General features: G+C 42.3%; 1 protein-coding gene across 1 annotated transcript in view; it reads left to right on the top strand.

The window, feature by feature from the left end:
* hmcn1 (hemicentin 1) overlaps positions 1-21,239 on the top strand; it is a 543,993-nt gene that overhangs the window by 167,197 nt on the left and 355,557 nt on the right. The window contains exons 11-12 of the mRNA XM_080195726.1: positions 2,820-3,095; positions 12,959-13,100. Of these exons, the coding sequence (XP_080051852.1) occupies positions 2,820-3,095; positions 12,959-13,100 (418 nt within the window). The remainder of the gene's footprint in view (positions 1-2,819; positions 3,096-12,958; positions 13,101-21,239) is intronic.

Raw genomic sequence — 21,239 nt, 5'->3', positions numbered from 1 at the left:
ATACTTCCACATACAGATAGTGCAACATGAACCCAACTATCTGTAATCCCCATGGTTTGCCTAGGCTTGTAAAATCTCACTTACTGTCCTGCCTGGAGACAATACACATCTCTTTAACCAATGCTAATGCTATCTCCACTCTCATTGTCTGCATCTTTAAGACTTGAATAGCAGGTTAGCTGTAAAGACTTGCATTCTAATCAGTATTCTGTAAATTGTGTGTGACTCTGTATGCCTTTCTCCGATCAGAACCTTCCACACACCTGACGAAGGAACACTGTTTCCGAAAGCTTGTGGGATTACTATCAAATAAACTGGTTGGACTTTAACCTGGTGTTGTGAGACTTCTTACTATAGTAATTGGGAAACATAGCATCTGTCAATGATTTGTTTCCAAAAGTGTAAATAATAAACTGAAGCATAACTTGAACATTCAACTTCATCAGCAATATTCTTTTGTCACATAATCACTTAAATATGGTTGAAGTATTCTCTCATAAGTAGGATATTGCCTGACGTCAGATGTGGTTTCATTTAAATAATGTTCTTCACCTGAGATGTCATGTCAGAATCTGATTCAATGCTTATGAGTAGTGCTTTCAATGCTTTGAAGAATGATTTTCTGTGATGATTTGCAAGTCATGCTTAGCAGTGAACATTGATCTTTTTGATTGGTCACAACAAATGGCTGGATGTCAGAGGCGATTATTTGCTTTCCAGGATGACCATCCCATTTGCCTGGCTTTACAGATGTAGCTTTAAAATTCCTGTCTTGCTCGGCATTTACTTTCATTCTATCCTTTGCATACACGTTGAACATTAGTTTTGTGGGGTAGCCCAGGAAGAAGTGTTCACATAAGATCTGCAAAGATGATTGTAGCTTGAGGTTTTCCAGCAGTTTAGATAGGAGTTGCTCTATAATTGCAAAGAAAGTGTTACAACTCATCTAGACTCCAACGGGTTTGACAGCTCTCTGTCCTTCTCGAGTGCTTTTCTGCGTAATTAACTACTATCTTTGATTATTTGTGCTTTGGTTTTCTGTTCAACGTATTGAACATCACTGAAATCACATTTCGTTGCTAGTTACTTCAATTACATGCAATATTGGTCAATTGTCTCATTTGCTTCCTGCTTAGTGCATTGGAAGACTGCTGTTGAATGTATTGTATTTTTCTTAGACACGAAATAGGCAGTTAGTGCATTTTTGCCATGTCATAGTCATTTTGCTCAGGCATACGTGGCTCAAAATATTTTGGAGTTCTTCACCTCCAATATTGAAAAGTAATGGCATTCATCTTTTCGCTCTTGTGCCTTTAACACACATCAGAAGGTAGTAGATTAGGTACGGATACAGCCATATTAATTGGTGTGTGATCAAAGATCCATTAACAAGTTCCTTTCTCTGTAATGATCCAAGATTTTTTTTTGATTGGAAAGTTAATTTTTGAGAGATCAGTGTGTGTGTACATCATGCAGGCTTTCCTGTTGCTAATCCCAACCTGGAATGTCTCCAGTGTATGTCAAACATAGCCTCAAAGCCTTCCTAAATCCCCAACCAAAACAGTATGCTGTCTGCGGAAAGCAGACAAATACCTTCCAAACATTTCAGACTTGGAAGAAATGTTTCCTTTTTTTTTAACCATCACTGTTGTAATATTAAGTTCTTGGGGAAAAAGCAATAATATTCAGGAAGAAGTGCATGGCACAGTGGTTAGCACTGCTGCCTCACAGTGCCAGGGACCCAGGTTCGATTTCTGGCTTGGATCACTGTATGTGCAGAATCTGCACATTCTCCCTGTGTCTGTGTGGGTTTCCTCCAGGTACTCTGGTCTGAAAGACATGCTGGTTAGTTGCATTGGCCATGCTAAATTCTCCCTCAGTGTACCTGAATAGGCTGGAGTGTGGTGACGAGGGGATTTTCATAGTAACTTCATTGCAGTGTTAATGTAAGCCTACTTGTGACATTAATAAAATAAACATTTTTAAAGAACTAAAAGCATTCAGAATCAGAACTGCATGTGCTGTGAATCATTGATGTCTTTAATCCCTTTCCAGACTCCATCTAGTGGTATATGGGCATATGTAACCTTAACAGGACAAAACACATGGTGTAATTTTCAATATGCTACACCTACACACCCAGTTTCCACGAGATAAGTAGAGTTAAAATTGCCCCGTAGTGCAATTCATTATCTTCTGCTCAAAGGCTCCTATACATGAAAATCAGGTTACAATAGGGTCAGACTCAGTTGTGATGTCCTCCAAAGTGATCTGTTCATTGCTGCCTAGACTGAAACATTAGGAAGGACAACTGTGTTAAGATGATTGGAGACCTCCTGGTGCCAATGGAAATAACCTGTCCTTATTGGGGTGGTAAATCGAAAGAGAGCAGTGAAATCCAATGTTGACAGGAGCAAAATTGTTGGGAGTGGATTGAGTGCCAGTTATACTCCCCATCCAGTTTTCTTTTCCACTCTATTGCCAATCTGCTATCATCCGTTTTGTAATCCCTGTCAATATTGAATTGCAAAACTAGTACCTTAATATATGTATGATAGCAAACTTTAAATATGTTATCATCAGTTTTAATTCAGCAAAATCTGATTGCATCCCTCAACTATGTCAGAAAATGTTACCTTTTGTTAGAATAAAAATAACATATTCTTTGTATATTTTAACGCAGGTTATTTGGGAGCAAATGTTTACACCGTCACTTCAAATGGTAACATTGACAAGCGTTTGAATTGAGAACAAAGGGAACATCAGTTCCTCTCTCACATCACACGTGTTTTACCATTTTTCTCTTTTTAACTTTGCAGAACCTCCCCCAACGATTCAAGTGCCCAACAATGTTACTGTTATTCCTGGTGAGAGAGCCATATTGAGCTGTTTAACACTGAGCACAGTACGCTACAACCTCACCTGGCACAAAAACGGTGCTGACCGGAGGTTAGCAGAAAGACACAGGGTCCAAGTAATGAGAAACCTGTCTCTGGAGATCAAGAATGTTCGACCAACTGATGCTGGACAATATAATTGCATCGCTGCAAATGAAGGAGGTGCCACACTTGCTTCAGTGTTTCTGATAGTGCAAGGTGAGCTATACTCTTCCATGGCTGCAAAATATATGTCTTTAACCAAAATTTGCATTGTGGGATGAATATATCATTCTCCTTGAAATAGAATCAATCTACTACATTCCACCCCCAATATTTTAGTGTGGAAGGGATTGATAGATATTACACAAAATTGTAATTCGTTGTCATTCATCACCATTTGAATAAATCACTCAATCATGGAGAATGCCAAAAGATATGGTTAGTTATGTAAAGTTATGCAAACCTCTTACATGAGGAATGTGACAATATACTGCATGGAATTTTCCCTAAGTTTGTCAGTTTCAGGCTGTGACTGAAAATCAGCGTATTTCCCTCCAGTAACACAGCTGAGTTTTTAGACCAGACTTTCTGTTACTTCATCCGCAGCACATCTTGGGGCATAGTTTACACCATTGTTATAGTGAGGCGGGGCCTGAAATTGTCTGCACCACCGGCTCCACAGAGATCAGGACACCATCCTTCAAGGTCTGCGCTTAAAATGTACTCTCCCCTCACCCCCCACAAACATCAAGGTGGCTCCCCGCAGCACAAGTATTGGGGTCACTCTCTCCTTAGCCCCACCCCACCCCACCCCACCCCTCACTGCTACAGTGAACGGAGATCTGGTTGGACGCCAAATTGTCTGTCCTTGTTTGCATTGGTAACAGGGTGTGAACAGCCAGCAAATTCCAGCTGTGATATTAGTCCCTATAATTATATTCAAAATTATTTTAAAATTTGCTAATCAGACAGGCACCCGTCCTATGCATGAACCTGATCGCAGCAACAGAGGAAGCAGGAGGACACCAAACTGAAATCCTGCCAGCCTTAAAAAGCTTTGACTACATTTGCTTTCAGCAACAGGATTCATTCTAATTTAACCAAAATATTTTTCTGGCCATGACCATTCTAGGTAACTTATTCTAAATACATGTCACTTTCTCAGCAAGTTCAAAGTTTATTTTACAAGTTCAGCAAGTCCCTTAAATTCAAATGGATTTAAAGATGATGCTGTACATTATCTCCATCATCAGAATAATCCTTAAAAGGACAGTTTATATTTACAGTGATGTTCTGAAAGAAAACATCCAAAGGCTAAATGAAAGCATACTGAACCAAAGTGAGAGTTAAGAGAGGTGACTGGAGGCTTGCAAAAAATAGTAAACGACTTGTAAAGGCAGGATGAAGTTCAAAGCAAAATGGTTTAGGGGGAAAAAAGTTCTCAAAAATAGGCCCTAGGTGCTTGGATGCTCTCTCATCAATGGTGGGGGTGAAAAAAGGGCTGCCCAGGTCAGATTCAAAGTGCTGAAGAATATGAATGATAGAAGACTGGAGGAAGATGCAAAAGCAGGGTGAGGCTGCAGATAGTTTTAATGAAGAGGGTGAGAAATTTAAATTCAATGTTTTGGGAACAAGGAACCGAGATAGTTCAGTGAGGATAAGGATCCGTAATGAGTGAGTGGGACAGTTCAGTTTTCAGCACTGTGCCAATAGTCATACACCAAGTATTTCTGTATTACTTCTTTACTTTTACTGTCAATGAATTCATAAGTGTTGGTCAGGACAGAGGGACAAGAGGGAAATTAGCATAAATAATTTTTAATTATGTTTCTTTGCACATTCTTTGGTACAACTGAAAATTTTAAATGTTTATAGAGGACTGACAAATGTTTTCAGGATGAAGGACACACCTTGGTCTTTTTAGCTTAGTTTGATCACAACGATTAGGGAATTTCCTTTGTCACATGTGATATTGAGACCTGTTTATATAGTGAACCTTTGTTGTGTGTAGCCTACCTCTTGGATACCAGAATACCCTATTTTTGCAAACAGCTGTCAGGATGGCCTAAAGACGGTTAATTGCCACCCACTGCAGGTTCAAACACAGTCATTAAATCCCCTTTGATGTGAGATCACTAAACAGGAAACTGAAAGCTGTTTAAAGTTAGGAGATCATCTTCGAGGTAGGGTTAAGTAAATATAGTTTAATATTTTAACAAAGCTACAAAGCAAAGCATTTTTCATTGCTACAAGGAATGAGGCAGTCTAAGTTAAGAAAAATGTATTTAGAAATTTTCCCTACCCCTCCTCATTCCCCCTTTCCCTCATTCATAGAATGTCTATTTCTAATATAGCATCAGATACGACACCAATATATCTTTCATTGAAAAATACTTCTTAATTCTTCTCATTTCACCAAGTATGGACATAGGGTGTACAGGAATTTTAAAATTTGGGCTAGTCCCAAATTTACATTCCTGCTACTCATAACTATTTGAACGTAGATTGAATTTCCTAATAATTTATTTTTTTCCCCATTTCTCTACATTGGAGTTTGAGTGTCTTTTAGATTTGTACTTAAAACATCCATCCATATATAGAGGACAGAATGAGTTTGCAGATTCCTTCATGACACGCTTGTCAAACTTTTTTGCTCAGGAGGCCACATCTGCATGTTTTTCTCAGTCAAGGAGCTAATGTACAAATTTCAGAAAGATACGGTTTGGCACAACAATAAACTGAATTTCAAAAAAAAAGTCAAGGTTCTAAGGAAATAAACAGTTGTTGAGCAAAAATACAGCAATGTTGCAGCAATGACTTATGTTCAAAAAGAGTAAGTAATAAAAATTCATAAGAGTATGAGATGATCAATGTGTGTGGGTGGATGAGTGGTGTGTGTTGGTGAGAGTCAGTGTGAAAACTGGGATTGTGTGTAAGGTTTGCTCACTGTCATCTCCACACAGTCAGTGTCTCGCATTCACTTCACACACTTGCTCAGTGTCTCAAAATGCCCTCCACACACTGCTCATTCTTCATTTGAACTCACCGCTGCCCCACCCCCCGCCCCTGCAAACGAACACACACACTCTCCTACACACACACATTCCTTCACACATGCGCACAATCCTCCACAGAAGTGAACACTCCTCTCCTCTGAGTGTGAACTCCTCCCTGAATCTACTACATCCAACATTGCATATCCTGAGCAGCTGCTGCTTTTGGCAGGTCCAGTTTCATGGATCTACCTGGGTAGGGCCCATCATATTCCACAGCATTCTCTTACTTAGAACATAGAACATAGAACACTACAGCACAAACAGGCCCTTCGGCCCACGAGTTGTGCCGATCACATCAACACCTACCAACCTACAGACCTATCTATAACCCTCAATCTCATTAAACCCCATATACTCATCCAGAAGTCTTTTAAAAGACCCCAGCGAGTTCGCCTCCACCACCACTGACGGCAGCCGATTCCATTCACTCACCACCCTCTGAGTGAAAAACTTACCCCTAACATCACTTCTGAACCTCCCTCCCCGCACCTTAAATCTGTGTCCTCTCGTAGCAACCATTTCAACCTGGGGAAATAGCCTCTGAGAGTCCACCCTATCTATTCCTCTCAACATTTTGTAAACTTCTATCAGGTCGCCTCTCAACCTTCGTCTCTCCAGGGAAAAGAGTCCCAGCTCCCTCAACCTAACTTCATAAGGCATGCCTCCCAGTCCAGGCAACATCCTTGTAAATCTCCTCTGTACCCTCTCAATAGCTTCTACATCTTTCCTATAGTGAGGCGACCAGAACTGCGCACAATACTCTAAATGAGGCCTGACAAGGGTCTTATAAAGTTGCAGCATTACCTCCCGACTCCTAAACTCAATCCCTCGATTAATGAAGGCCAGTACACCATACGCCTTCTTGACCACCTCTTCCACCTGCGAGGCCGATTTAAGAGTCCTGTGGACCCGGACCCCAAGATCCTTCTGCTCTTCAACACTACTCAGACTTCTGCCCTTGATAGTGTACTCATTCATCCCGTTGGTTCTGCCAAAATGGACGACTACACATTTATCTGCGTTGAAGTCCATCTGCCACTTCTCCGCCCAGTCCTGCATCCTATCTATGTCCTGCTGCAACTTTTGCCATCCTTCCAGACCATCCACAACACGACCAACCTTCGTGTCATCAGCAAACTTACTTACCCATCCCTCCACTTCCTCATCCAGGTCCATACTTCTATCTGTAATAATTCTATAAGGATTTTTGCGTGTTTTTTCTAACATTTTCTTTGATGAGTACTGTGTTTTTTTCAGCAATTTGAAGGTAAGCCAAAATATAATATTGATATGGTACTTGTCTGGGCTTTTTTTTTGAGTGGGTTATTCACAGGCTTTATTTGTTCTATTTTCCCTTGTCCCACAGTCTCATGACATTTTTCACAAACATTTTGGAAGTAAATCCCGTTACAGCTGTTATTCTCGTTTACCAAGCATATAAATTGAGTTCTATATTGAGACCCAGTTTTAACCTGGCTCAGAGATGAAATGTTAAAATTTCAGCAAGAGCATCTGAGTACATCAACTTAATTTAACTTCCAGTTCCAATTCTTAACTTGTAACTTTTTAAGATTTAAGTTGTTAGTTTAGACATAGCAATGTAATGATTGATTGTTTCTGTATTGATTAAAGAATGTTAACCTCAGGTTTCCTTGGTTCTTGCTAACCATATGGCTAACAATAGCATCATGAATCATACATTAACACAAACCTGTTTTGTAATAAATATGTGGACCGATGACAAATGAATGAAAATTCCATCGTCTTTCCAACTCCCTGGTGTTAAAGTGATATATCGGACACCTAAGTAATCTTCTTGGGTTTCCTCTCGGTGCTCTGGTTTCCTCCCACAGTAAGAAGTCTGACAACACCAGGTTTAACATAGAACATAGAACACTACAGCACAAACAGGCCCTTCGGCCCACAAGTTGCGCCAATCACATCCTACCTACCAAGTCATAGAACTATCTGTAACTCCCAATCCCATTAGATCCCATATACTCATCTAGAAATCTTTTAAAAGAATCCAGCGAGTTCACCTTTACCACCACCGACGGCAGCCGATCCCACTCACTGACCACCCTCTGAGTGAAAAGTACCCCTAACATCTCCTCTATACTTGCTTCCCAGCACCTTAAACCTGTGTCCTCTTGTAGCGACCATTTCAGCCCTGGGAAATAGCCTCCGAGAATCCACCCTATCTATTCCTGTCAACATTTTATAAACCTCTATCAGGTCGCCTCTCAACCTTTGTCTCGCCAGGGAGAAGAGTCCTAGCTCCCTCAACCTATCTTCATAAGGCATGCCTCCCAATCCAGGCAACATCCTTGTAAATGTCCTCTGCACCCTCTCAATAGCTTCCACGCCCTTCCTATAGTGAGGTGACCAGAACTGCGCACAGTACTCCAAGTGGGGTCTGACGAGGGTCTTATAAAGTTGCAGCATTACCTCCCGACTCCTAAACTCAATCCCTCGATTAATGAAGGCCAGTACACCATACGCCTTCTTGGGCACAACCTCCACCTGCGAGGCCGATTTAAGAGTCTTATGGACCCGGACCCCAAGATCCTTCTGCTCTTCAACACAGCTAAGACTCCTACCCTTGATATTGTACTCCTTCATCCCACAGTCCAAAGATGTGCAGGTTAGATTGATTGGCCATGCTAAATTGACCCTTAGTGTGTCCTGAGATATGTGGGTTAGAGGGATTAATGGGGTAAATGTGTGGGATTGTGGAGATAGGGCCGGGGGTGGGATTATTATCAGTGCAGACCTGGTGGGCCAAATGGCCTCCGTCTGCATTGTCGGGATTCTATGAAAATACTATGCAATCTCCAAAATGAGATTTTCCGTGTGAATATGCCACTGTTTTGACAGGTCATCCAGCAGTAGCTTCAGCATTTGGGACAATTTTGTAATTGAAGGCAAGCTGAAAATATAAATTTACATCATCGAAGATATTTCATATGTACAGAACTATGAATATTGGTCATGAGGGATTCTGAGATTTAACTACCTATCATGTCTCTGTAATTCTTCTGCTGTCATAATATTCTGACTGGAATTATAGCTTATCATTAATTAAGTGAAAGCAACAGCGAAAGCTATAAGAAATATGGAGAGCAGCTCATGATTGAAAATCATAATGTGACATATGAGATTAATCTAATTGCTCGCTTTGTTATTATCCAACTTTGAATAGCTAATAAAGACTTGTACTTTTTCAAAACAGGAACTAGACAAGCTCATTGCAAAATAGCTTAATACTTTTTCGATGCTCTTGAAAGTCCCAAGTGGTAGTTGTGAAAGTGGCACCTATGTTACCCTAAAGGTGGTAACGTTTAGCTCTGGTTGTTGCCCATGATTGCTGGGTAAATACGTGTGCTAATATCTCCCTGGTGATGAGAGGTAATATACAACAAAACATTGTATAAAAATAATTTGCCTCAGTGTTCCCTCTTCTAGGAATTCTGGCAGTAAAATGGAACCATGTTTCTAATGCCTTTATATTTTCTTGAATAAAACTAGAATATTGAAAACATCTGTACTTTGCAAAATGGCTCTCAAGCTTCACTTCATGTTGTGCTCAACAGCTCTGGCATTTAGCTGACATGTTAATTGCCTTATATGCTTGTACAAAGAGAGATTCTCCTTTAATGTGCTGGAAACAATGATTTCTCACATTTATTTGTAAAGATTGATCTGCCTAAAATAACCACTATCAATGGCTAACACCATCTTTCATTAAAAGTGAATCTTCTGTTAAAACTGAACTTTTATTTTTCAAATACTTCTAACATAATTGACCATGAGATGAAACAATATGTCCCTTGTTTAAGGAACCTGTTGCAGTTAAGTACAGTCATGTTAAATATATACTTACCTCATGGGCTATTTGGAGAGAAAATTATTTGATAGCAGGGAAGGGCACTCAGAAACTGGTATATTCACAGCTTTGTGATTTTTTTAATGGAAAATTATGATATTCGGATACTAAAGCCTGCTACATATATTCAGTTTAGAAACTCACAGATTATTTGCTGCACCCACGCAGGTATCCTCGTGTTACCAACAGCCAAACAAATTTGCATTGTAACATCCTTTGTAAAACAACAGGGTGTAATATTCCATTGTTTCTCAGGACATTGTATCATCTACACAGAAACTTCTCAAACAATCACTGATTTCACATTATTAGAATGTACACCCTCAGCCATCTTTGACTTGTAAGTGCATTTTTTTAAAAACACATGTTTTATTTAAAAGTTAAATATGCCGGTTCATAGTTTGAGTTTTTGATCTATCATTGTGATACTTTCATCATCTCAGAAATTAAGTGAGATTCATTCTCATTTCATCACAAAGGGTTAAAAAATACATAAAACAGACACTCCCACACACACATCCATTCTCTTGGCCACTGTCAATACTGAGATGACTCTAAACTGTTTTTAGGCCCTGGGTCATCTGCTGGCATACTTTTTTTCAAGCTGCTGATTACATTCATTTAAAGATTTAGTTTTTGTATCAAGGTTTCAAAGTTCTTTATCTTATCATCATCTCTGGTTGGCAGCACTGTCTCTCACCTTCCTGTGATGCTGGACTAAGTACCATTGATGGGCTTTGGGTGTTTTACTTGTCTGTTGGCTGTCAGTTTGTTAACAACATGTGGTTTTTTACAAAGGCTGTTACAATGCAAATTTGTTTGGCTGTTGGGTTGAGCTGGTCTAGTCAGGCTTAATTCCTTGCCCACCCCTGTAACCCATGAATTGGCTAGTTCAAACCCAGTCACTTTTAGAGGTCTAATTGCCAGGAAATGGTCTGACTTCCACCTCTTGTAGGATACCTAGTCTCAGTATTTCATTTTTAAAGAGCTTTTATTGACACAGTCTTGGTTGAGGTCTAAAACCTGTTTGGTTACTGTTGTATATTGGAGAATGATGCTAGGCAGCACAGAGGGTTAATAGCTGTCTGCTTCTGCAGGAGCTTTCTACATACACAGGCTTAAGCAACCACTTGGGGGCTGTGGGAGAGAGGGGACACAGTAAAAAGTCTGACAACACCAGGTTTTAGTCCAACCGATTTATTTGATAATAGACTCACAAGCTTTCGAGGTTTCCCTCTTCGTCAGGTGAATGGAGAGTTCTGGCCTCAGACAGAGCATATAAAGCACAGACAGTTTAGAGATTACTGATTAGAATGCGAATCCTTACACCTAACCTGCTGTTCAAGACCTGAAGTGGCTGACAATGTTCCTACAGCAACCTGCAGGTGCTGCTGTTCCCAGATTAAAGTCCAATAGGCTTATTTGGTAGTGCAAGCCACAAGCTTTCAGAGCGCTGCCCCTTCATCAGGTGAATGGGAGTCCTGTTCACAAACAGGGCATATAAATACACAAACTCAATTTACAAAATAATGGTTGGAATACGAGTCTTTACTCACGAGTAATCAAGTCTTAAAGGTACAGACAATGTGAGTGGAGACAGGGTTAAGCCCAACTTAAAGAGATGCATATTGTCTCCAGCCAGGATAGTTAATGAGATTTTGCAAGTCCAGGCAAGTCGTGGGGGTTACAGATAGTGTGACATGAACCCAAGATCCCGGCTGAGGCTGTTCTCATGTGTGCGGAACTTGGCTATCAGTCTCTGCTCAGTGACTGTGCGCTGTTGTATCTCGTGAAGGCTGCCTTGGAGAATGCTTACCCGAAGATCAGAGGCCGAATGCACGTGACTGCTGAAATGTTCCCCAACAGAAAGAGAACTCTGGATACATTGGGGAAACCATGCAGACGCTCGACAATCACCAGGCAAGAATGTTCTCCAAGGTGGCCTTCATGACACACGACAACGCAGAATTGCTGAGCAGAGACTGATAGCCAAGTTCCATACACATGAGGATGGCCTCAACCGGGATCTTGAGTTCTTGCCACACTATCTGCAACCCCCACAACTTTCCTGGGCTTGTAAAATCTTGCTAACTATCCTGGCTGGGGATAATACACATCTCTTTAACCTGTGCTTAACCTCTCTTCACTCACATTGTCTGTACCTTTAAGACTTGATTACTTGTAAAGACTCGCATTCCAACCATTATTTTGTAAATTGAGTTTGTGTCTTCATATCCCTGTTTGTGAACAGAACTCCCACTCACCTGATGAAGGGACAGCGTTCTGAAAGCTTGTGGCTTGTGCTACCAAATAAACCTTTTGGACTTTAACCTGTGTGGTGAGACTTCATACTGTGCTTACCTAAGTCCAACACTGCCATCTCCACATCCTGGCTGTTCCCAGTCACATGGAGCAAGCCTTTCAGCCTGCCTGAAATGCTGGCCTGAGTATACTGCTGGGAGACCACCTACAGGGAGCTATACTTTCCCTTGCAGCTTGTGGGGCCTTGGAAAATAATCAATTTATCTCTGACAATAAGCTCTGTAGGGGTTTAATTAGTTTACCTGACAACCTACAGTTTTGGGCTGATGGTCCTGCTGTGTGCCTCCTCTCCCGCCCCACTCTCTGACTTATGGGAAAATAGCCCAGGGATTGGATGGAGCCAGGGAATTGGCACACTAGATGCTGACTATTTTTCACGTCTGTCCACCTCAGAGTCTGTCCCAGCAGGAGCCAAATATCCTGCCCTGGAGTTGCACTGACGAGGAGTGAAACTCTTATGTGGGGATTTGGAACCATCTTGAATGTATTCTTAGCTTACTCCTAATTAAAGAAAGAGACCCACAAATGTCCCAGAACCTGGGCCAGGTTGAAATATTTTTGAGTAGCTGAATTTGTAACCTGATATTTGTATATTAGGATATGAGATTACAATGATTATGTTCCACATTGGTAATCCAGAGAATGTAATTTCAATTAAATAAAATTGCCTGCCTTTTTAGGCAAACTGAGGCTCAGGTTTATAATGTTTGAGTGCTTTTCAATTAATTGATCTATCTTGTCTGAACTTTCTCTTTCTGCATGATTTGCTAAATAATTTTATTGTAAGTAACTGGTAATGTTATGCTTTAAATCAGAACCTCCAAGAGTTACCGTCTACCCCAAGAACCAGACGTTCACTGAAAGGAAAGAAGTGCGAATCAGCTGCTCTGTCACAGGCTACCCCCAACCACAGGTAGTCTGGACTCACAATGATATGTTCATAATGGGAGCTAGCAGGTACAAATTGTTGCAATGTTTCATTTTACAATAATTCAAGATTTTATTATACCTCACATCAGTTCTTTAAATAATCCATGAAGCAACTCAAATAGTCATCAGCTGGTAAATGTGTTGCACTGTGTCAGGCTGCATCCAGTTAAAAAGGATATCTGATCTCTATTGAAGTGAGATTGAGATGTTAGAGGGAGAATATTTTGCTAGGGTTTTTATTTCTTATGACAAGTGAAGGTACAGATGTCAGATGGTGATAATTTCAGGATTGGATGTCATATACCTCCTCACCAAATAGATTGCTGTCCATCGCTACCTAAACCCTAAACTGACAAAAGGGAGATGGTCATTTGATGAGACAGCTGGGAACTGAGCCAGTGAAAAGTGAGGCAAACATTGGACAGTAATGAGCATTGTGGTAGGTTAAGGTTTTATTTGTTTCTGACAAGTGTACTCTGAAAGGGAACTTTGCTTATTAACTAGGATTATTGGAGTATGCATTTAACTAAGGTGAGATAAATCTGTGGTTTGGCTTTTTTTACCCCAATAGAAATTTTCTGGTGATCCATTGGGATCAGTTGCATAAGATGCTGATCTGGTAATAGTTGTCTCCAGTGTCACACATGTCGCTTGTTAACAAAATGTCAAGCACTTATTCTGAAATTAATCCCAGATTTTAACTAATTAGCTTTTGTACGTTCACATATGCATGCATACTTGATTCATTCATCTCAGTTGCTAAACCTTAGAGTGGGTAGTCTGTGGTGACATCTGTTCTTAGGTTCCTTATCACACTGACAAGAAGCAGACATTTTCTGAGAAGATCCCAACATCTGATGTTACATCAGTGCATCTGTTCTGCTAAGATGAACAAAGTCACAGGACTGCCAAATAGCTTTTAACAACAGATAAAAATATTTATTAAACTGGAGGAAGGAAGCATATGTAGTGCAGCCAGATGTGCAGACAACGCATAAATAGGTGGAAAGGTAGGTTGTGAAAGGAATATAAACAGTTTGTAAAGAGATATTGAAAAGTTCAGTGGGCAAAAAGTTGGTAAATGGAATATAATGTGGGAAAATGTGAAGTTGTTCATTTTGGAAGGGAGAACAAAAGAACAGAGTATTTTTTTAAATGGAGAAAAACTGCAGAAAGCTGCAAAACAAAGGGGCTTGAGGTACTTGGGCACAAAACACAGAAAGCTAGCACACAGGTGCAGCACGTTTTCAGAAAAGCTAATGGAATATTGGCCCTTACTTCAAAGGAGTTGGAGTATAAGAGTAGGGAATCCTTGCTGCAACTGTACAAGGTACTGGTGAGACCACACCTGGAGTACTGTGAGCAGTTTTGGTCCCTTGTTTAAGGAAGGACACTAGCTGGAATTCTCCAGCTATTCATGCCCCACTGCTGCTGCAAGCAAGGACAGAGAATTTGTTGCTCAGCCAAATCTCCGTTCACTGCAGCAGGACTGGAGTATCCGAGCTGCAGGCGAGGACAGAGAATTCAGTCCATTATTTAATCGGAGGCAGTTCAGTGAAGGTTCAATAGAATGAACCCCAGTGTGAAGGGGTTGTCTTTATGAGGAAAGGTTAAATAAGTTGGGACTCATTGGAATTTAGACGATTGAGAGGTGATCATGTTGAAACATGAAGAATCCTTAAGGGGCTCAGCAGGGCAAATGCTGAGTGCATGTTTCCTACCATGGGAGAGTCAAGGACCAGAGAGTATAGTCTCAGAATAAAGAAGTGCCAATTTAAGATTGAGATAAGGAGGAATTTCTTCTCTTGAGGTTGACAGTTTTTGGAACTGCTGGTAAATGTGCTGCTCTGTACAGCTCCACCAGATACAAAGGTGTGAGATACGGGGACAGTGTGAGTCCTTGTGCATATTTAAGGCAGAGATTGATTGATTCTTGATCGGTAAGGGAATCAAGGGTTATAGAGAAAGGGCAGGAAAGTGAACGTGAGAAATGTTGGATCAGCCATGATCCTATTGAATGGTGAAGCAGGCTTGAGGGGCCAAATGGCCTACTCTGCCCCCTAATTCTTATAGTTTTATGAAGTTTGAGATATTCTGCCCCTCCCCGTGGTGTGTTTCTCAGTGGTGGAAAGTGGCCTGCCATTGGATGGAATCTCCCATCAAATCCATCCCGTGAATCTGGAAAATTCTCCGCACGATGCGTAGTCAGTGGGACTAGAAGATCCTGTTGATGTGAACAGCGGGAAGATCTTGCCCAATACCTTTGTCTGTAATACAATACTCCTTCACTCTCGCTGATGCTTAAAATCTGTGTACATTTATAAAGATAATACAGGTTACAAAATATGTCTTATACTATAATATTCACAGAGAAAATGCAGCCCCTCTAACCCAACAAGGCTTACTGTGGTCAGACAATACCTAACTCTGAAACCAAGTGGTAGCTGTCTCCCAATCAGACATATGTGGATTTCTCCTCCAAATCCCCTCTGATGAACAAAGAACAAAGGAAGTACAACACAAGAGCAGGTCCTGCGGCCCACCAAACTTGTGCCAACACAGATGTTTCTCGAATCTAATATTTTCTTGCCTCTACATGGCCCATACCTCTCTACCCCCTGCCTTTTCATGTATCTATCCAGATGCCTCTTGGACATTGTATAGAACCTGCTTCTACCATCTCCTCTGGCAGCACATCCCAGGCATTCAGAACCCTCTGTGTGAAAAATTTGCCTTACATCTCTTTTAAACTTTCTCCCTCTCACTTTCAATCTTTGTCCCTGAGTAATTTGATCCTTTGACCCTAGGAAAAGGACTCTGACTGCCCACTCTATCCAAGCCTGTCAAAATCTTGTAAACCTCTATCAGTCCCCAGTCATCCTCTGGTGCTCCAATGAAAACAATCCAACTTTGTTCAATCTTTCTTCATAGTCCATTTCCTCCAAACCAGGCAACACCCTAGTAAATCTCTTCTGCACCCTTTCCAATGCATCAACATCCTTTTGGTAGTGTGCAACCAGAATTGTACACAATACTCTAAACAAAATCTTGTACAGCTGCAACATGATTTTCCAGTTCTTATACTCAACACCCCAACCGATGAAGGCCAACATATCACGTGCCTTCTTGACCACCTGAGTTGCCATCTTCAGGGAGCTATGGATCTACACGCCTAGATCCCTCCGTACGCTAATATTTCTAAGGGCTCTACCATTTACTGTATACTTTTCTTCTGTAGTAGATCTTCCAAATTGCATCACCTCACATTTGTCTGGGTTAAATTCCATCTGTCATCTTTTGGCCCAGGTCTCCAGCTGATTTTATATCCTGCTATATTCTCTGACAATCTTCCTCACTATCTGCTAATCTCCCAATTTTCGTATCATCTGCAAATTTATTAATCAGACCACTTCATTTTCTTCCTAATCATTTACATGTATTGCAAACAACAGAGCCCCCGCACACTGATCCTTGTGGAACGCTTGCTTGTCACAGACTTCCAGTTAGAAAAGTACCCTTCTACTGTTGCTCTCTGCTTTCTCTATGCCCAAGCCAATTTTGTGTTCATCTTATCAGCTCACCTTGGATCCCATATGATTTTACCTTCAGTATCAGCCTGCCATGAGGAATCTTATTGAAGGCTTTACTAAAGTCCATGTATACAACATCCACTGCCCTGCCCTGGTCAATTTTCCTTGTCACTTCCTCAAAGAACTCAATCAAGTTTGTGTGACATGATCTCCTCTTCACAAAACTATGTTGCCTATCTCTCTTAAGAGAGATAGCCTATTCTGTTCCGGATGTGAGTACATCCTGTCCCTAAGAATTTTCTCCAATCATTTCCCTACCGCTGATTTAAGGCTCACAGGCCTGTAATTTCCTAGATTGTCTCTTCTGCCCTTCTAAAAGAGAGGAACAATGTTAGCTACTCCAATCCCAAGGCCTCAGCAATTTCTTCCCTCGACTCTCTCAGTATTCTGGATTAGACTCTATTTGGCCCTAGGGACTTGTCCACCTTAATGTTTTTCAAAACCTCCAATACCTCCTCCCTTATCATCAATATGTCCTAGAATGTAAGCATCCAGCTTTCTACACTCACCATCCACCACATCCTTCTCCTTTGTGAATACTAATGCAAAACACTCATTAAGGACCTCACCCAGCTCATCTGGCTCCACACACAAATTCCTCCACTGTCCTTGTATGGACCTACGCTTTCCTTAGCTACCCTCTTTCTCCTTATATATGCATAAAAAGCCTAGAGATTCTCATTAATCCTGCCTGCCAAGGATATTTCATGGCCCCTTTTTTCTCCTAGGTTTCTGTTTAAGCTCTTTCCTGCTATCTTTATATTCCTTTATCAGTTTTCAATTTCCTGAAATTTATATATGCCTCCTTCTTCTTTTTCACTGAGCTTACAATCTCTCTTGTCACCCGGGGTTCCTGAATATTGCCATCTTTATCCTTCATTTCTACAGGGACATACTCATTCTGAATTGTTAACAACTGACTTTTAAAAGATTCCCGTATATTGGATGTGGATTTATCCTCAGTCACCCCCAGTCTACATTTCCTGGCTCCTGCCTAATACTGTCGTAATTATCCTTCCACCAGTTTAGTACTTTCACTCTGGGACTACTTCTATCCTTTTCTACAAGTATCTTGAAACTTTTAGAATTGTGATCACTGTTCTCAAAATGGTTCCCCACTGAAACACCAATCACCTGTCCAGGCTCGTTTCCCAGAACCAAGTCTAAGATTGCACCCCCCTGGAGTTGGACTATCCACATACTGCCTGAAGAAACACTCTTGGACACACTGAACAAACTGTCCCATCCAAACCCCGGCACTAAAAGAATCCCAGTCTATGTTGGGGAAGTTAAAATTGTCCATCACAACAACCCTGTTATTTTTACATTTTCCTATAATCTGCTGACACAAAAGTTTCTCCACTTCACGCTGGCTATTGGGAGGTCTGTAGTACAACTCCAACAGTGTGATTGCACCGCTCCTGTCCCTGAGTTCTACCCATATGGCCTCTCTGCATGATCCCACCAAGGGGCCCTCTCTTTGTATAGCTGTGACATTTTCCCTAATCAGTAAAGCAATACCTCCAACTCTTTTATCATCCTCTCTATTTCACTTGAAGTATCTAAATCCTGAAATACTAGAACAAAGAACAAAGAACAACCCAGCACGGGAAACAGGCCCTTCGGCCCAACGAGCCCGCGCCGCCGCATCACCCTACACCTATTCTACCCTGCATGTCTACGAATGGAACCCTACTCAGTCAGATTCAGGGAAGAAATAGTGTCAATTTGGTAAAAACCGATTAGCCTAAGAGCACATCTTTGGGGTGTGGGAGGAAACCGGAGCGCCCGGAGGAAACCCACGCAACCACAGGGAGAATGCGCAAACTCCCACAGACACAGGCCCAAATCCATGTGTCTGCACAGCCAGCAGTGCTAGTCACTGAGCTGTTGCGGCGCCCGTCTACCGGTCCAGGATCAAGCACACACACCGACATGAAGTACTAGGCCACTCCTGGAACTTCCAAGAGCAGCCCACGCACGACCCGCCGTGTGCATGCCCCTCGTTTGACACGAGGTGGACCTCCACCTGTGGAATAAAGACAAAAATATTAATCTTACAGCCTGCCTTTACGGTGTCTCCCGAGGTTTAACCCTATTTAATAGCCCCTACCATATCCCTCCATTCTCGTTTCACTCATGTGCCTATCTAACTGCATCTTAAACGAGTCCAACGTTCCTGCCTCCACCACCCTACTCGGTAGCGCGTTCCAGACCCCCACAACTCTCTGCGTAAAGAACCTTCTTCTCACCTCCAAATTATACCTCTCCCCCCTCACCCTTAAATGATGACCTCTCGTGTTCGTACCCAGTCTAGGGAGCAGTCTCTCACTATTAACTCTATCTATTCCCTTCAGTATCTTATATACTTCTATCATGTCCCCTCTCAATCTCCGTCTTTCCAAGGAGAATAGTCCCAGTTTCTTCAACCTCTCCTCGTAACCCAGTCCCCCCATGCCAGGCAACATCCTGGTAAACCTCCTCTGCACCCTTTCCAGAGACTCCACGTCCTTCCGGTAGTAAGGTGACCAGAACTGGACGCAGTACTCCAAATGCGGTCTAACCAACGTTCTGTACAACTGAAGCATTAGACGGCAGCTTTTATACTCTATGCCCCTTCCTATAAAGGCTAACATCCCAGAAGCCTTCCTAACAACGTTCTCCACTTGTGACGCAACCTTCATGGATTTGTGAACCTGCACTCCCAGGTCCCTCTGTATGTCTATACTCCTAATCGGCCTACCTTTTATCACATAGCTCCTCTCTGCATTATTCCGTCCAAAATGCATCACCTCGCATTTGTCAGGATTAAATGCCATCTGCCACCTATCTGCCCACTGCACCAACCTATCTATATCCTGTTGTATCACCTGACAATCCAGTTCCGTACCCGCCAACCCTGCCATCTTGGTGTCATCAGCAAACTTGCTGATCACACCACCTATGCCCTCTTCCAAGTCATTTATGTAGACTACAAAGAGGAGAGGTCCCAGTACTGAGCCCTGCGGCACACCACTGGTCACTGGCCTCCAGCCCGACAAGGTCCCCTCCACAACTACCCTCTGTCTCCTATTTCCCAGCCAGTTCTCAATCCACCTAGCTACCTGGCCTCGTATCCCATGCGCCTTAACCTTTTCTAGCAGCCTATCGTGAGGGACTTTGTCAAATGCCTTACTGAAATCCATATAGATGACATCAACGGCTCTCCCATCGTCAACCGTTTTTGTCACCTCCTCAAAGAATTCCACCAGATTTGTAAGGCAAGACCTCCCTCTAACAAAGCCATGTTGTGTATCCCTAATCAGATCGCAACGCTCCAAATGCTCATACATCCTACCCCTAAGTATTTTTTCCATTAACTTCCCTACCACCGACGTCAAACTCACCGGTCTATAATTCCCAGGGTTATCCCTACTACCTTTTTTGAACAACGGGACCACATTTGCTACCCTCCAGTCTTCTGGGACCTCACCTGTGTCCAAAGAAGAGACAAAGATTTGCGCCAGAGGCCCAGCAATTTCATCTTTCGCCTCCCTAAGCAGCCTGGGATAAATACCATCAGGCCCCGGAGCTTTATCCGTCCTTACGCTACCTAAAAGCCCTAGCACTTCCTCTCTCGTAATAACTATATCCTGCAACTGAAGCTCTGCTCCCTCCAAGAGACCGCACGATTCCGAACCCCTCTCCTTCGTGAATACTGACGCAAAGTATTCATTCAGGAGCTCCCCCATTCCCTCCGACTCAATACACAACTCTCCACTCTTGTCCCTAAGAGGACCAATTTTCCCTCTAACTACTCTCTTGCCTGTAATATAGGAATAAAATGCCTTTGGATTTTCCTTAATCCTACCAGCCAAAGCCATCTCATGCCCTCTCTTTGCCCTTCTAATTCCCCTTTTTAGCTCCCTCCTACTCTCTCTATATTCCTCCAGCGCACTCTCCGTACCCATTTGTTTTGACCTAACATACGCCTCCCTCTTCTTCCTGACCAAGTCTTCAATATCCCCCGCAATCCACGGCTCTCTAATCCTACCTTTCCCATCCTTTCGCTTAACCGGAACATACCTCCCCTGCAACCATTTCATTTTGTCCCTAAAAGCCTCCCACTTGCCAACCGTGGACTTGCCAGCTAACAGTCCCTCCCAATCAGTTTGCTGCAGCTCCCTCCTAATCCTGCCATAGCTCACCTTTCCCCAGTTCAGCACACTCCCGTTCGGACGGCACTCGTCCCTTTCCATTTTTATCCTAAAGTAGACGGACTTGTGGTCACTGTTCGCCACATGTTCGCCTACCTCTACCTCACCCACCTGCCCCGGCTCGTTTCCCAACACTAAATCCAGTATAGCCCCTCCCCTAGTCGGGCTAGTTACATACTGTTCTAGCGACCCTTCCATAACACATTTCACAAACTCCTCTCCCTCCGTACCCCCAGCTCTAGGCCCCCTCCAATTCACTCCGGGAAAATTAAAATCACCCACTACAACCACTCTATTCTTCCTGCACCTGTCCAAAATGCCCCTGCAAATGCCTTCCTCCACTGACTTTGGGCTGTTGGGTGGCCTATAGTACACCCCTA

Source organism: Carcharhinus amblyrhynchos, chromosome 9, assembly GCF_965287045.1.
Source record: "Carcharhinus amblyrhynchos chromosome 9, sCarAmb.v2.hapA, whole genome shotgun sequence".
Taxonomy (NCBI): domain Eukaryota; kingdom Metazoa; phylum Chordata; class Chondrichthyes; order Carcharhiniformes; family Carcharhinidae; genus Carcharhinus; species Carcharhinus amblyrhynchos.
This window is presented reverse-complemented; position numbering and strand designations above follow the sequence as displayed.